Source organism: Oryctolagus cuniculus, chromosome 7 (genome assembly GCF_964237555.1).
Source record: "Oryctolagus cuniculus chromosome 7, mOryCun1.1, whole genome shotgun sequence".
Classification (NCBI taxonomy): Eukaryota; Metazoa; Chordata; class Mammalia; order Lagomorpha; family Leporidae; genus Oryctolagus; species Oryctolagus cuniculus.
Window position 1 is genome coordinate 72,728,869 of NC_091438.1, and position 17,782 is coordinate 72,746,650.

At 35.1% G+C, this 17,782-nt stretch overlaps 1 protein-coding gene across 4 annotated transcripts in view; it reads left to right on the forward strand.

The window, feature by feature from the left end:
* DPYD (dihydropyrimidine dehydrogenase) overlaps positions 1-17,782 on the forward strand; it is a 962,084-nt gene that overhangs the window by 111,033 nt on the left and 833,269 nt on the right. For all 4 annotated transcript variants that reach the window (XM_008264835.4, XM_070078001.1, XM_051857462.2 and 1 more), the window contains exon 3: positions 13,045-13,127. In XM_008264835.4, coding sequence (XP_008263057.2) covers positions 13,045-13,127 — 83 coding nt within the window. The remainder of the gene's footprint in view (positions 1-13,044; positions 13,128-17,782) is intronic.

The following is a 17,782-nucleotide window of genomic DNA, read 5'->3' on the forward strand; positions in this document are numbered from 1 at the left end:
GATGGACTGTAAAGGTCTGTTGGCCCAGTGAAAGTGTATATAGCATGTTGTCTGCATGTGAATATTGTTAATGGATATTTAATTTTTTAAGGAGAATGTCTTTTTTATTACAATTTTTAAGAATTTATTGGAGAGAGAGAAAGAGAAAAATAGACAGATGGAGGAGAGTTCTTATCTGCTGATTCACTCCCCAGATGCCTGAATTGGCTGGACGTTAGCCAGGGTCAAAGCTGGGAGCTAGGAACTCAATCTGGGTGTCTCATAGCGGGGAGGAACCCAGTAACTTGAGGTGCCATCACTGCCCCTCGTCCTTCCCCAGGGTGTGCATTAACAGGAAGCTGGAGTCAGGAGCCAGAACCTGGACTCAAATCCAGATACTCCAATGTAGTATAGGCATTAAATCCCTTGTTGATAGGTTTTTATAATTCCTTTAAATCTTCTGACCAAGGAGTTATTTGTTTATGAAAGACTATATTTTATATTATTATTTATAAGAGTCTCCTGGAAAACACAAAAACGTAGACATTTCTCTCCATCACCCTGTAAAATCTGATCCATTAAAATTGATTTGGTGTTCATGATTACTATTCCTCTACTTGCTCAATGTGCTGAGAGATTTACATCGTACCTTTTCATTCAGTTGTGATGCCATCCCTAGAAGGAAAGTATCTCACTTCAAGGAATGTATAATTTGCCTAAGGACACAGCTAGTAGGAAGTAACAATATGGTCTCAGGGTAGAGCAAATTCTATTACCTTAGCTCCATTTTTTTCTTCTTAGTCCGGAAAATTTAAAATAATTTCTAAGATATTCAGAAGGGATAAACTCACAGGCAGGTCTGTTCCAGGAGAAATATTTCCCCTTTCTACTTCTATATTCTCACCAGATTGTGAGCAAGTAGAAGTCTTATTTATATTCTTTTTCTTAGTAAGACTCCTGACATATAGTAGATTTTCAAGAATATTTTCTAAATTGAAATTTAATTGACTAGCATGAATTTGGGTACTTACTGAGACTTAAGTTGTGGTAATTGTCATTAATTCTTTGTGGACTTTCATTTATTAAAATTAGTTTCTAATTTATTAAATTTAGTATTTAAATTTTAGATATTTGGTTTTAGCTGTTGTGATTATATCAGTAAAGAAATGCAGACCCTTGGAAATTAATTCCTATGGACATAGCAGTGAAATATTTTATTTAATAAGGCGATTTGGCAGCTTTTCTTTTTTGTTTCTTTCCAGCTCCATCCAGCACGTGAATCATAGATTTTTGCTTTAATTTTGTTATAATTTAGTATCATTTAAGCAAAGATAATTCAGCAATCTTATTCAAATTTCTCAGCCTTAAGGTATTTCTTTTTATGTTCTTTTCTCCCAAGTTGCTGTTGATATTCTAGTCATTTCTTTTATTATACTTTTATACAATCCTTAACACAGATGAGATCTAAAATACTATAAAAATCTATCACAGTTGAAACTCTAGACCTTCCCTCAACCCATGGGGATTTATTTGGCAGGAGGCCATCAAAACCAGTTCTTTTTGATGCTTGGTTTCTAGTTTCTACTTTAATTGCTGCCAAAATCTGAACACTTGGGAATTTAATTGCTCATTATATTTGTCACGGTGGTGTCACAGGCCCAAATAGAGACTGTTGCATGCAAAATATTTATGGGTATTAATTTGGCCTAAGTGTGTATGTTGGATTCCTTGTTTTCTACATTATTAAGTAAAGCACATTCACTCAGAAATAAGAAGGAATCTTGGGGCCAGTGCTGTGGCACAGCAGGTAAAGCCTCCGCTTGCAGTGCTGGCATCCCATTTGGGTGCCAGTTCGAATCCTGGCTGCTCCATTTCTGTTTCAGCTGTCTGTTATGGCCTGGGAAAACAGTAAAAGATGCGCTGAATCCTTGGGCGCTTGCACCTGTGTGGGAAACCCAGGGGAAGCTCCTGGCTCTTGGCTTTGAATTGGCCCAGCTCTGGCCATTGTGGACATTTGGGGAGTGAACCAGTGGATGGAAGAACCCCTCCCCCCCGCCTCTGCCTCTCTGTAACTCTGCCTTTCAAATAAATTAAAAAAAAAATCTTTTTTTTTTTTAAAGAGAGAATCCTGCACGAACTTGTGCTCCATTTGACTATAGTAGTAAACTACTATCCATTGATCCAACTTCAAAATGTAACAACACCAAGAGGAGGACCTATCCATAATGTTATTATAGTCACTATATAGAGCTTACTTTTTAGAAGAAGTTTTATACAAGTTTGAGTTTGACTCTGAGGCAAGACTACTTGGATTCAAATTACTGCTTTACCCTTCCTAGTTAATGATGCTGGCTCAGGATGTTAATCTCCAATCCTTGTGGCTATTTCCTTATTCACAAAACAGGAGTACATATGATTGTTGTGCAGAAAAGTTGGGTAAAGCTCCCTGAAATAGGGTCTAACACAAAATAAGTTTCCAGTATTAACTAATTTACTGTAATTTATTTTTCATGCTTTCCCAGCAAGCTTTCTCAGCTTCATATCAATGTGAACTGAGAACAAAATCTGATAGATGGTATTGGTTCCATACAACTCACAGTTGTCACAAATATCAGGAAAATGTTATTGATGATGGTGAATTTTGAGCCCGTTTACCCATCACCCAGTGGATTTCTGATGATTAATTTTATTTATAGAGAAGATAAACAGATACAAATGTCAGTTGCTTGAAATATATATATTCTATATGCTAAGAAACTAATATTGTATGAATTAGAATGCAAGTCATGGGGCCAGCATTGTAGGGCAGTGGGTTAAGCTGCCACCTGTAACACTTGCATCCCATATGAGTGCTGTCTCAAATCTGACTGCTCCACTTTGATCCAACTGCCTGTTAAAGTGCCTGGGAAAGCAGCGGAAGATAGATCAAGTTCTTGGGCCCCTGCCACCCATGTGGAAGTTCTAGATGAAGTTCTTGGCTCCTGGCTTCAGCCTGGCTCAGCCCTGGCTTTTGGCAGCCATTTGGGGAGTGAACTTTCAGGTGGAAGATCTCTCTCTCTCTTTCCCCCTCCCTCTGTAACTCTTTTAAATAAATAGATAAATCATTAAAAAATAGGATGTGAATCATGTATCAGTTCTTTGATATTTTTAAATATTGCTCTTGAAGCATTAATAAAATCTTGGGTTTGATTTCCATTTTTAGAACCGGAAGTATTTTTGGTCAAAGTAACAGACTGTTTAAGTGCTTACAGTTTTAGTTATTTCCATTATTGTTCTGTTGGACACAATAATTTTTATGCAACCTCGGAGTGTGAAGCCTGGAACATTCTTCCTTTTTCTGTTAGTTAATTTAATGCTCATTATGCCATCACATGGCAGAATTTGAAATTTTAACCACTTCCAGATAATCACTGCTAAAGCTGAGTCTACTTTTCTTTAAAATGAAGAAATTTTTCACATGCTCTATAATAATGACAAATTTGAACACTGAAAACTTTGGCTGTTTTCAATGTATGGAGCCAAAGAGCTCAATGTAGCTACTTTATTCTCTATGTTCACTTTTTCTCTCTGTTCTGTATCTAAGAAAAAGTTTTATCTCTTGTCTCTGAGACTGGAAAACCAGATTGTTAAGAAGGGAGGGAGGGAGAGAGAGAGAGAGAGAGACTGGTTGATTGATTTCCAATCCGCTGGTTTATTGCTTAAATGGTCACAATGGTTAGGGCTGGACCAGACTGAAGCTGGGTGCATGAAACTCCATCCACATCTCCCACATGGGTGGCAGGGGTCCAAGTACTTAGGCTTTTCCACTGCCTTTCCAGGTGCAAGCTGGATGGGAAGTGGAGCATCATAATTGGCTGCTTAATCCACTGCACCATGATGCTGGGCACCAGCCCCCTCTTTAATTCTTTCATGCACCTGTTCCCCTGCAATGGTGGAAGCCAAGATCAGTTTTGAAGTTTCAGTGGAGTTAGCAAAGAAGGGGAAGATGATAAGGGATTTCAACTTCCAAAACAAAAATGTATATATCTTTTTCTTTAGGGTCTTAATTCACAAATTGTGATAGAAAAGGAAGTAAATCAGTATTTTATAGTAATATCTGGACCAGTTTTAAAATCTTCAAATCATCTGTATAATTTTAATAACTATAAATCTGAAAAATGTAAATATTTTCAGTGATTCTCTTTCTTGAAAAGTTTGCCCACACTTAGATATTAATGGAAAATGACATTTTCAAAAAATTTGATCATACTAACATTTAGTTTTTGTGAGGATTTATAAATTATGAGGAATAATACAATTTTATTTTAAATTCTTATTGATTACCCAATTTTATTTTATAGATGGTTTTACTCATTAGACTCAAGGATATTCGTGTGTGACAAGTGGTTTCATGGAATTCATTTGTGTTTCCCTTTGATCTGAAGTTACCATGTCCCATTGTGGCAGCTGGCTGCCTTACATCTTTGTGATAGTGGACTTTCTTTTGCCTTGGGCACTATTGCTTTAACTTAGGAAGTAACTTTAAATGTCCAAACTGAGATCTTAAAATTCCCTCTGAATTATAGCAGTGTAATTATCAGGCCCTTTCGTTGCAACCAGACATTTTCTATAGCACTGCCAGTCTTAAAGAAGATACCCTAACTAGATACAATTGTTTTCAAATACAAAGATTCAGATATGGTATTGTTCAATTTTATGAATACCTGTTGGTAAATAACATGGTTTTCTTAAAAACCAACTAAATTAGGGCCAGACATTGTGCTGCTGCTCGGGATCCACATATCCCATAGCAGAGTTCCTAGTTTGAGTCCTAGCTACTCTGGTTCCAGGATGCCAATGTGCAGGCTGAGAGGCAGCATTTGATGACTCAAGTGCTTGAGCCACTGCCACCCATGTGGGGGACGCAGGTAGAGTTCTTGGCTCTTGGTTTTGGCATTGCCCAGACTTAGCTGTTGTGCCTATTTGGGGAGTGAACTAATGGATGAAAGATCTCTCTCTCTCTCTGTCTCATTCATCCTTCATCCTTTCAAGTAGATTGAAATAAACATTAAAAATAAAATATCTTCTCAGAGACACATTTATTTCTATTAAAATGACAAAAATATATGCGAATAAAACATATCAGATGTGTATAGATATGTGCAAAACTGGATATTTTTAAAATGTACTCATGGAAATTAAACAGATCAACCATCACACCTGATTTATCACCCTCTTTGGGGAAGAATCAAATTACTGATAGATAATGCTTTTACTGTTAAGAGTTAGTAATCTAATGTTTTTTTAAACAGTTGCTGAAGCATTTTTCTGCCTTAAAATTTAAATGTAAATCCTTATCAGTGATTCACCTAAATTGGTGAAATTGATTTAAAAAAAAATTGGCTATAGAAAACATATAGTTTTCCCAATTTAACTATTTAATGGAAACAAAAAGAATGAGATTTACAACCAGAAATGTTGACTTTGATCATTAACTCTACCACTGATGGCAGTTGTCACATACTTTGAATACATTTTGGGTGAAATAATTTGAGTTAAGCTGCAAATTTGTTGCAATGAATAATTCTAGCCAATGGTTGTTTTTTGAGACTTTTTATGTTTTTAATTCTTTTTAGTCATCTTTTCTTTTGTTTATTATAGCATCATCACACAAAAACAAAAATAAATTGGTTAAATAGATAATAGCTTATGGAGATAGTGGAATATTATGGACCTTTAAAAATTATATTGCAACATCTGTTTAAAATCATGAAAAAATATTAGTCATGTAATACCAAGTTTAAAAATAATAAAGGCTAAAAACAATGCATTCTAAAGGCTATAATCCTATTAGTTGTGTTTGGCTCTTTTCAAGTAATCATGTATCCAGTTGACATTTTTTGAATCATAGTTGTTAACATTAAGCTATGCTTAATTGTTTAATGAAGCTTGTAGCTCATGATTGGATTTTATTTATAGCTTTTGTTATTCTGTGTGTAGCCTTGTATCTTACTTTGGTTATGCAAAAGTAAATAAAACAGATGGGTGATTATGGAACATTTTTTGGACAGCTTGAATTATAAAAACTTTCATGAACACATTGCCAAGCAATCAGAGGAGAAATAATTAGTGAAATTTATATTTAATAGAAAAAAATAAGTAGTTTTGAAAAAGTCCAAGTCTTATTGTTAAATCACTTTTGCTGTTAGGATTTATTCTGTTGTAATGCATTTTACAAATTAGTAAATTGAGCTTAGAAAATATAAATATTTGCAAAAATTTAAAATTTTTCTTATATGAATTATTTTGAATGTAAAAAGAAGATAAACTCATAACTGAAAATTTGGAAATTGCTTTAACATATATGTAAAAAGAAACACTTAGGTATTCAACATTCTGAAATGATGAGTCACTATTTTTCATTTGTAGTCTCATTTGGCTTTGCTTTTTGTTTAATTATATCATAAAACATAATCATTTTATAGTGTCTCTTGTAAAAATTGCATGCTGTCATATAAACATTGGCTTGTTAAAAATCCACCCAAATAGCATTTTAAATGAATGTATAAAAGCTTTCAAATGCGGGGGCCGGTGCCATGGCTCACTTGGTTAATCCTCTGCCTGAGGCGCCGGCATCCCATATGGGCACTGGGTTCTAGTTCCGGCTGCTCCTCTTCCAGTCCAGCTCTCTGCTGTGGCCCAGGAGGGCAGTGGAGGATGACCCAAGTGCTTGGGCTCTGTACCCACATGGGAGACCAGGAAGCAGCACCTGGCTCCTGGCTTCGGTAGGTGTAGCACTGGCCATAGTGGCCGTTTGGGGGGTAAACCAACGAAAGGAAGACTTTTTTCTCTGTCTCTCTCACTATCTATAACTCTACCTGTCAAGTTAAAAAAAAAGAGCTTTCAAATGTAAAGTGCCCCATTTAGCCATTTCTCTAATGTTGGAAGATTAGAAATTTTTCTCCCAATATTTCAGTCAGTAATATGTTGTAATGAAAATATGCATAAACTCTTAAAACTTATTGTTTCTGCAGACATATTTTATAGGCCCTATAATTTTTAAAGATTTATTTATTTATCTGAAGGACAGAGTTACAGAAACAGGGAAGGAGAGACGGGGAAAGGGAAAGAGAGAGATATCAGTTGATCAGTCTTCCATCTTCTGGTTCCCGCCCCAAAATGGCTGTAATGGCCTGGGCCAGGCCAGTCTGAACACAGGAGGCAGTAACTCCCTCTGGGTCTCCCACATGGGTGGCAGGAGACCAAGCACTTGGACCAGCTTCTGCTTTCACAGGCACATTAGCAGGGAGCTGGATCAGACGTAGAGCAGCAGGGCTAGAACCAGCATCCATCTGGGATGCTGGCATCACACAGCTGCATCTGCTGTGCCACAATGCTTGCCCAAGTCCTATAATTTCTAAAGTGCAAATTTCTATATGTCCCCCTTTTTCTTTTTATAATTTATTTTTCTTTTTGACTATCTGCCAGTATTAAGACAAAAGAGAAAGGAAAATTGATTTCTACTTAAGAGGCCGGAATTCCAACTGAACTTAATTTCTTGAAAAACTAGAAAAGTGTTCTTCTTTGAAGGCCCTTCTAGTTCTGATAATTTAGTTGTTCATCTTTGTAATTTTATGTCTTTTAAAACTATTCATTGTAGAGAGAAAAAGTTTATAATTTAGTCAATGAAATATCTATCAGGATAAGTTAGACAGCAACAGGAATTGGATCTTTAGAACAGGATGTCAATAAATAACAATTAAAGCAACAGCTGGTAGCTAATATTTACTGTGCTTTATGTGTGTGCTTTCATTTTAACTTTATTTTTTATTTATTTTTTTGACAGGCAGAGTGGACACTGAGAGAGAGAGAGACAGAGAGAAAGGTCTTCCTTTTTCCGTTGGTTCACCCCACAATGGCCGCTGCAGCTGGCACACCATGCTGATCTGTAGTCAGGAGCCAGGTGTTTGTCCTGGTCTCCCTTGCGGGTGCAGGGCCCAAGCACTTGGGCCAGCCTGCACTACACTCCCGGGCCACAGCAGAGAGCTGGCCTGGAAGAGGAGCAACCGGGACAGAATCCGGCGCCCCGACCGCGTCTAGAACCCGGGGTGCCGGTGCCGCTAGGTGGAGGATTAGCCTATTGAGCCGTGGCCAGCCTCATTTTAACTTTAGTGAGATATGTTTGCATTATGATTTTTAAGCAAAATTGAAATTATCTTTAAAAATTTTATTGCATTATAGTCACATGTGGCAAAATAAATCATAGATGATTTTTTCATTAATTTTCACAATATGAACTAAGCAAAGCCCCGGAAGACCCCTTTGTGCCCTGTGAAGTCACCATCTGGCAACTTACAACATCATGGATTATTTTGCTAGGTTTTAAAATAACAGCTATATTGAGATGTAATCTAAATATCATAGTGTTCACACTTTAAAATGGTATAATTTAGGCACCGGCACTGGCAAAGCAGCTGCCACTGTTGACATTGGCAGCCCATATTGGGGCACTGGTTTGAGTTCCAGCTGTTGTGCTTAGTATCCAGCTTCCTGCTTATATACCTAGGAAAGCTGTGAAAGATGGTCCAAGTACTGGGGACCCTACCAACAACTTGAGACATTGGAATTGAGTTCTGGGCTTCTGAGTTTGACTCGAACAAGCTGGTGAAAAATTTTCTCTCACGCTTTTAAATACTGAAACTTTGAGATAAATAAATTTAAAATAACATATCGTAATTCAGTAGTTTCCTCAGAGTTGAGCACTAATCACCACTAATTCTAGAATGCTTTCAGCTCTCCCAAAAGAAACCCCATTCCTTTTTGCAGTCATGGCCAATGCCTTCTCTCCTGTGCTTGGCAACCAGGAATCTACTCTCTTTTATGTACCTATCCTGGATAATCAAAATATGCCTTTGTGGGGCTGGTGCTGTGGTGCAGTGGGTTAACGCCCTGGCCTGAAGTGTCGGCATCCCATATGGGCACCGGTTCTAGTCCTGGCTGATCCTCTTCCAATACAGCTCTCTGCTGTGGCCTGGGAAAGCAATAGAAGATGGCCCAAGTCCTTGGGCCGCTGTACCCATGTGGGAGACCTGGAAGAAGCTCCTGGCTCCTGGCTCCTGGCTCTGGAGCAGCTTAGCTCTGGCCGTTGTGGCCATTTGGGGAGTGAACCATCAGATGGAAGACCTCTGTCTCTCTGCCTCTACATCTCTATGCGTAACTCTGACTTTCAAATAAATAAATAAATCTTTAAAAAACAAAAAACAATATGCCTTTGTGTCTGATCCTGCTTTACTTAACCTGATGTTTCAATTCTTACCCATATTGTAGCATATATCAATATATTACAATTTCCCTTTCTTTGTATAAATAATATTCTGTTAGTACAGTACATTTATTAATTTGTCATTCGATTTTTTTGGTCATTTGTTTTGTGAATATAAGAATGATGCTGCTGTGAACATTTGTGTACAAATATGAGGATTTTATTTTAAATTTTTCATTTTATTTGAAAGGCAGAGAAAGAGGGAAGGGGGGAGAGAGAGAAAAAAAGAAATATCTATATTTACTGGTTTATTCTTCAAATGCCAGCAAATGGGCCTGGCAGAAAGTGGGAGCCAGAAACTGTCCATTCAGAATCATTGCCCTTTTAAAAATTATGTTGTGTTTTTATTATTGAATAAGAGTTCCTAAAATAGCCTAGATAGCAACCCTCATCAGATATATAGCTTATTTATATTTTCTCCTGTTCTGTAGGTTGTTTTTTCACTTTTTAGTGGTGTCCTTTGAAGTACAAACAATTTTAATTTTGATGAAATTCAGTTTCCATTATTTTGTAGCTTATACTTTTGATCACATATATATGAAACATTTGCCTGTTCCAAGGTCATTTATTCCTGTGTTTGTTTTCTTTTAAATGTTTTAAAGTTTTAGTACTTCTTCCAGTATCACTTGTAGATGAACAAGCTATCATTTCCCTCTTTGAATTATCTTGGCACCTCTTTTTGGAACTAAATGGATAAAGAATATAAATGTTTGTTTTCAGTCTCAATTCCATTCTGTTGGTCTGTATTTCTATTTTTGTGTAATAGATTATCTTGATCACTATAGTTTTATAGTAAATTTTGAGACAAGAGAGTATAATTGTTATAACTTTGTTCTTTATTCATTAATGTTTTGACTGTTCTGGGCCCCTTGGCATTTTTGTAGAAACACTGGGATCAGCCTATCAAAATATGAAAAGTTGGCAGGGATTTTGAGTTACATGGAAACTGAAGGTTACTTTAGGGAATAGTACTATTTAACAGTGGTAAATAAGCATAAGATATCTTTTCAATTTTTTAATTCTTTTCTAATTTTTGGTGATGTTTTATAATCTTCAGTACATGAGTTTTATGCCTGTTAAACTTATTCATAAATATTTTTGATGCTTCTCTAATTAAAGTATCATAATACCATTTTTAATTATTCATTGGAGCTTTGCCTATTTTTGAACTTCATGTAAGTAGACTAATTTTCACTGTGTTCTCTTTGTGGGTTGCTTCTTGTGCTCAATCCATTATCTACTGTCTATGAGATGCATTCATTATAGTCTTTTAGTTGTAGTTTGTACAGTCTCATTGCTCTGTAGCTCTCTTTGTGAATGTATATATCACACTTTATTCATGTGTTCCATCTTAATTTTTAATGGGCTTGTATCCACTTTTGGGGTAGTCTGGAAACTTTTATTATTAACATTTATTATTATTAACATTTTTGTATATGACTTCTGGTGAACATAGAATATATAGAATACATTTGTCTTAGATAGACTCATGAGTGTGGAACTGCCATTTGAAAGGTTTGGCTGAATGTCCAGCTACTGAAGGTACTGCCAAGGAAATTTACAGTGGTTGTAACAATTAACATTTTGCCAACAGTGTTTCAACTGTATGGTCAGGTTTTTTTTTTTTTTTTTCTTTTATCCATTGTCAAAATACATAGTGGTATTTTTTTGTGGTTTAAAATAGTGTTTGGGGGCATGCATTGTGGTGAAGTGGGTTAAGCCACCACTTGGGATGCCCTTATCCCATTTGGAGTGACTGGGACTGATTCCTGCCTCTGCTTCCTATCCAGCTTCCTGCTAGTAGGTACCTTGGAGGCAGCAAATGTCATGTGTTTGGATCCCTGCCACCATATATGAGATCTGATGGAGTTCTTCTCTCCTGGCTTCAGTCTGTCCCTACCCAGCTTTTGTGGGCATTTGGAGAGAGAATTAAGAGACAGAAGAGAGATCTGTCTCTTTCTTCGTCCCATTATCCCTTCTTTTCTCCTTCTCTCCCTCCCACTTTCTTTCTCTCTTGCTCTGCCTTTTAAATATAAAGCAAATTTTAAAATATTTGCATTTTATTGATGACTAATGATGGTGAGCATTTTTTAAAATTTTCAATTTACATATTCTAATGTTTTTATAAGTTATGGCCATTTTCTGTTGAGTTACCCATCTTATATTTATTTGTGAAAGGATTCTTTATTGTGGATATAAGTAATTAAGATTTGGGCTACTGGAACAAGTGTAAGTAATGGAATATTTGAATAGAATAGACTTCAGAAATAGACCCCCTGTGTATTGTGACTTAATTTATAGAAAAAAAAAGCTCTGAATTACAGATGATCTTTTCAATAAATAGTATTGATTTGATTGCTTACACATATGGTGTGATTTCCTATCTTAATATCATCTATAAATATCCCGGATTGATTGTAGGTCTAAATCAGAAATGTAAAATAATGGAGCTTTCTAAAAGAGTGTGGGAAAATATTTTCATTATTTTGAGGAATTTCTTAAACTTTGTAAACAAGATACCAAAATCAGTAACTTTAAATTAGAAAGATAATAATTTGAGTTTCATTAAACATAAGATTCTCTTCAAGAAAAGATACATCTTAAAAAATGAAAAGAGAACAGTAGCGATTATTTGTATTGCACGTATCCAACAAAGGATTTTTTTTTTATCCAGAATTCAAATTATTTTGGTTTCTTTTAAGATTTTTGTTATAACTTTAGTTAAAAAGAATTAAAAAAAGAATCTTTATTTTGATTTTAAAAATCCATTAAAATGATGGTTATAAGATTTTATATCAGTTAATTCTTATACATTAAAAATTATCCATCTTCTATACTTTCATAAAAATGTAGCATAATTATTTCCAATTTGAAAAAAAGCACAGAACAATTATATTTTATTATATAGTTTTCTATATGTCTGTAACAATTAAAATATTAAATTTTATTACCTAAATACAACTAAAATCTACAAAAAATCTTATGCGCCAAAAGATTTATATAGTTACATTTGCTTAGTCTTAATTTTGATCCTGTGCTTTACATTCTCCAAAATTATTAGTATCATATATCATTAAGCAGTTTTAAATTTACAATGCAGTCATAATTAGACTGTAATCAAATTTAAAGAAAAAACTAGAATTGAGTACGGGAATGTTATTGTGTTTGATGGTAAAATAATCACTTATAATATTGAACCTGTTTGTGTCATAGTTACTGAATATTAGCATTCTTCTAAGAATGATATAATGACACTCCACTTTAAATATATGATTATAAAAATTTTGATGTAAAAGTTTTGGAATTTATTATATTGTACCTGGGCTTTATATTTTCTATTTTAGTAATTGTTAACTTATTTAGAGCTAGATTTTTATCATGTTATTTATTATGACTTAAAACTTGATTTTTCCTTTTGAATTTAATTTGACTTTGGTATACTTGAGATTATTTCAGAGAGATATTTTTACTCCCCAAAACTCCAGAATTTTTGCTACTTTTATACAATATTCATTTCTTCTGTTTACTCATTTTGAAAAATTGATAAAAAGACTACTTTGACAGCTGTATTGTAAGATGTTTTTTAGTTTGTTACTGTTGAATTCAACTGTCAATTTTAATGAATTCTATCCAATTAAAGTAGTGCACATATTTTTCGTGAGTCCATAATCAATATAACCAATGATATGTTTACATAATTGCATAGACATAATTTTTCACAGGATGTTGTTGGATTAAATGCAATTTTTTAAAATATGTTACAGAATTGTGAAAAGCTGGAGAATAATTTTGATGACATCAAGCACACGACTCTTGGTGAGCGAGGAGCTCTGCGAGAAGCAATGAGGTAAGTCTGGGTCGCCATAGCAACAGTCACAGATGTGGTAAAGAAAAAGTCATTCTTCATTATTGGGGGAACAAATGAGTTCATTGCCACCATTCAGCTCTGTTCTCTAAGGTATTAATTTGTCAGTGGAGAGACTTCCCTTGAGGCTGTACTTTGGTTTTGAAGCTGCATAAATGTTAAGCCTCAGTGCACAGTAAAAAATGTAAATGTTTAATTTGTTACTTAAAATGCTTAAGGGGTGTCTTGTTTTATATTTATACTAAACTGTGTGATTGAATGAAAATATTGTTCATCTAAATTCTGCATGTATATAGAAAATAAACATTGTACATTGGTGGTTTAACTGAGGAGTGCTTCCTCTTAATTAATATTTAATTCAAAAAGAGGTGCTTAAAATTTCATCTTCTATTAGATTTTATAGGATTATATGATAGTATTTTTAAAGTGATTTACATTTTCACACTATTACAAAGCATGTAATTAACTTCTTTTCAAATATAGTAGTCTATAATGAGACTGATTTTTTTCTTGTTTCACTTCTTAATATTACTCCTTCTGACTCTTTCTCTGAAAACACTCCAAATTTTATGTCATTTTAATAACTTTTAGTGGAGTGTCCTTTAAATTCATTTGATCAGAATCATGAAAGGGTTTTTACTAGACATTAAAAATATGTGAGGAATAAATCCCATCATCCATAGAGGGAGAAAATAACAAATGATACTAGTCTTAAAAGTTGTGAGCTTGAACCTTTGAGTTGCATAATTTCCAATGTGTCTGTAAAAAAATGTATTTGCCTTTATCCTATGAAACTAAACTCTGTTTTTAAAATGTTTTTTTTTCAGTGTTAATGCTCATTTTATTTTAAAATCATAAGGGTAAAAAAATTAATATAGGACAAAAGAGAAAATGCTTCCTAGAATGGTAGCCCAGATACAGTCTTGTTATTGCTCGCACACGGTTACCATATACTTTGGTTTAGAAGCTGCTCTTATTTAGTAACCTCCCTTTTACCATGCAAGCAGCAGGAGAAAGTAATTAAATTTAATAGAAGCTGCCCTCATTTTGAAGCCACTTCTATTTAAAACCACAGGGGGAGGTAATTAAATTTAATGGAAACAGTAGCTTCTACACAAAGATACATGGTACTTCTGTATAGATGATTATGATGTCACAAAAAGAGGAATAATATATTACTAGTACTGAGAAATTACCAGCTGGAGCAAGGGAGCCTATTTTATTGTTAATGTCTTTACTAATAAAAAAACAGGGAAAAATAAAACTGAGTACACAATAGAGAATTTATATCTTTATAAAATCAATCGGACAGTCTTAGAAAGTTTACATTATTGAAAATAGTAGTAAGCATAAAATAAGACATAAAATGTACTGTGGAAAAAGCTAATACTGAAATTATGAATGAACTCTTTTTATAATATAGTCTTTATCTTCTTTCTAAAGCTACTACATGTAAATTTAACACACCATCTTTTGTACACACTTATCAATAATTTTAAAGTGCATATAATATTAGAAAACTGTACTTATTCTACATATTTTGGTATCTATTCATTTTGAAGTAAATGCGTAGACAAACAGAAAGACAAAGAGGATGCCAGCTTGCATGTTTTGAATAGAAGAACTGAAGGCCAAAAACACAGACAGAATTGAAAAGGGGAAAGGTACATGAAAATGGATGTGAGTGTAGGGAATATCACTAACCAGGAAAAGACATATAATCAGTGTAGGGAATTTGTCATCAAGAAAAAACGAAAGTAATTTTGTTAAAGCTGTTGTTTCCATTAAATTGAATTAGAGGAGAACAGCATGTGAAGAGATTTTTAAATACTGCCAAATTTTGAAACACTCCCATTTTAGAAGATGCTAGAAGGTCCTGCTTTTTGAAAAGTAGAGATGAACTGATGAGAAAAATAAAAGTAAAATTCCAGATAATGTAAATCAGGATTTAATTATTTAGCTGTGAAATGCACTTGTGTTCCTAGGTTGCTAATTTTATACAAACATATAGTTACACATGCACACATATCATTGGTAGTATCTGGATTCTCTAAACAGTGAAATTATGTAGCGACTAATTTAGCATTCGGTAATGTACTGTGGGTCAGGCTTTTTTGCTTTGTTTGTGTGTCTTTTGGAAAATTAACATGGAGTTCCTCCTTTTACATTTAAAATTATGGAAGTAAGTTAAAAAGTTAAAAAGCAATGTGATTAATTGAAAACAGGAAAAGGTATAAAGAGATAAATTTAATTGTTCTCTCATGTTTGATCAATTTTGCCTTATATGGCGAGTATCTAGATCAAAGAAATCCAGAGAGGGTAAGCATTTGATCTGGTTTTTAAAAATTTACAACCGTTCAGGTAGAGGGAACAGTATACAGCAAAGGTAAAGTGGCATGAAGGTGCCAGCAGTTATTTCAGAAACAGTATGTGGGCTGATGTGTTGCAAAGCAAGTTTTTCAAGGCTTTTTGAACATATGTTTTACCACAAAAGTGAGAGGCAGGATTTTTCTATTAATAGAATATTTTCTTATATGCCATAATTCTGGGATGGAAATGGAATAGTGTTAGCAGGGCAGTACTAGGGTAGGGAGCAGTGGAAGACAGGAATGAATAATTGGCCAAAAGCCACTGTTAGTGTAGGCACTGGTCTCAGGAGGCTGGCTGGAAATCTGTGTGTGTGTGTGTGTGTGTGTGTGTGTGTTTTAACCATACTCTAGAGGCCAGTTACATAGAGGCTAGCTGACTGTGATTAAGAATTTATGTTATTCATTGCGTTATTTAAGTATGGTAGTGACAGTGTTAAATGTTAAGAACTACAAAGGTAATTTCATAGTTCTGTTGAGTTTGGTGCTCAGGAAGAAGATACAGTGTAGGAACAGATGCAATCACTCATTTTTGGAATAAATGCTTATTGGGTTTCTGTAACAGCACAGTTAATAGGGTTACAGAGAGATGTGAATGGCCACAAGGAGCTAAGTCTAGCATAGGAGCAGGGTAGGAGAATCATCTACTAGAAGTATTGTCCCACAGGCTGAGGATGTAAGTTTTTCTGTGGTCCCACACCCTTCATGGTAGCTACTGTCTTGTGCCACCTGTGTGGGATAGCTACAGAGCACTCTTCTCACCGGGTTAATCTCTCTGGGAGCCCATAGGCGACTCCTGGTGCCTGCAAGGCTATTCTTGTCCTGAGCATGTCCATCCAGGAGGAGCTGGAGCAGGGCTGGACTGAAACTAAAGACTGTTGTGTTGTGGCTGTTGGGTTCCATCTTTCACTAAGCTGAATGCTTCCTTATTTTTTTCCGGTTCTTCTATTTTGACAAGTTTAGAACAAAAAAAGAGGGTTCTACGTTTGCTCAATTCTTTGTTACCTTGTCCAGACTCCTCCCTGGCCATTGTCTTGAACCTATTCTCATCATTATCTTAGTCCCTGAATCATTTTAGATTCCTCCCATGCTTCGCTCTGATCTTAGATGTGTGGAAGCTCCAGGTAGGTAACCCTACTATGTAAAAAGCATAAGGGATGCTAAGTAAATGCTAGCAAAAGCATAAAAGAGGATGAATAAAGATGATTTTGGTTTTCAGATGAATTTGAGATGACTAAGATACAGTCATGTATAAATATGTGTAAATATGCAATGAACAGATGAAAAATATAATACTACAACTCAGGAAAAGTACTAGGAATTGATGTGCAATTTTTTAGTATTTTGATGCCTTTTGTAGCCATGTGATTTTCAAGAATAATACATCAAATCAGGAAGAAGAGTCCAGCCAAGATGCCTGTGAAAATATTAAGTTTAGGATAATTTATGTCAGAGGAAGACATCGGTTAGGATTTAAAAATGTAAATGCCTTTCACCAACAGAGAAAGACTAGACTATAATATGAGAAGACAAGAATATGGTGGGAGAGACTCTTGTCTACTGCACTTTGGCCCATGGAAAGACCAGAACAGGGCAGCCCAGAACTTTCTATGCCATTCAACTTGATAGCTATTAGCCAAATGTGACTACTGAGTGCTGGAAGTCTGACAAGCTGACCTGAAGAATTTGAGGTTTAAGTTAATTTTTCTTAAATTTAAACACTTGCATACACTTCGTGGCTATGGTTTGGACTGTGCTGCCTTTGAAGGAAGGTTTTGTGATTCTGAAATGACACTTGACTGCCTCTTCCAGGTGGCGTTCTCATCAGTGCAGAGGCAGAGTGAGACTAAGCCAAGTTAACAGTTAGATCCATAATATAGTAATGGGTGTAAAACTCAAACTAGCAAGTGTGATTTCATATGGGGGGGCAATGTGAATATTATTCTTCAAAGGCATGATTTATATCTTGAAATTTCAAGAGGATTAACAACAAAAATACCCTAATAATTAAGTTACCTACATCCTGTGGCTGTAATTGATAAAATATCCTGTAGTGATCTGAAGAACTCATTATATGGTAAAGGACCCCAAATAATTCAGGACATGCTGAACTACACAGTTAATGGCTATTTGTTCAAAATCAACAACAAACAAACAAACAAACAAAAAACACACAAAACTTTGGGGCTGGCATTTTGGCATAAGGATAAAGCTGCTGCCTGCAATGCCAGCATCCCATAGGGGTGGTGGTTCCACCACCACTGGGCGCTG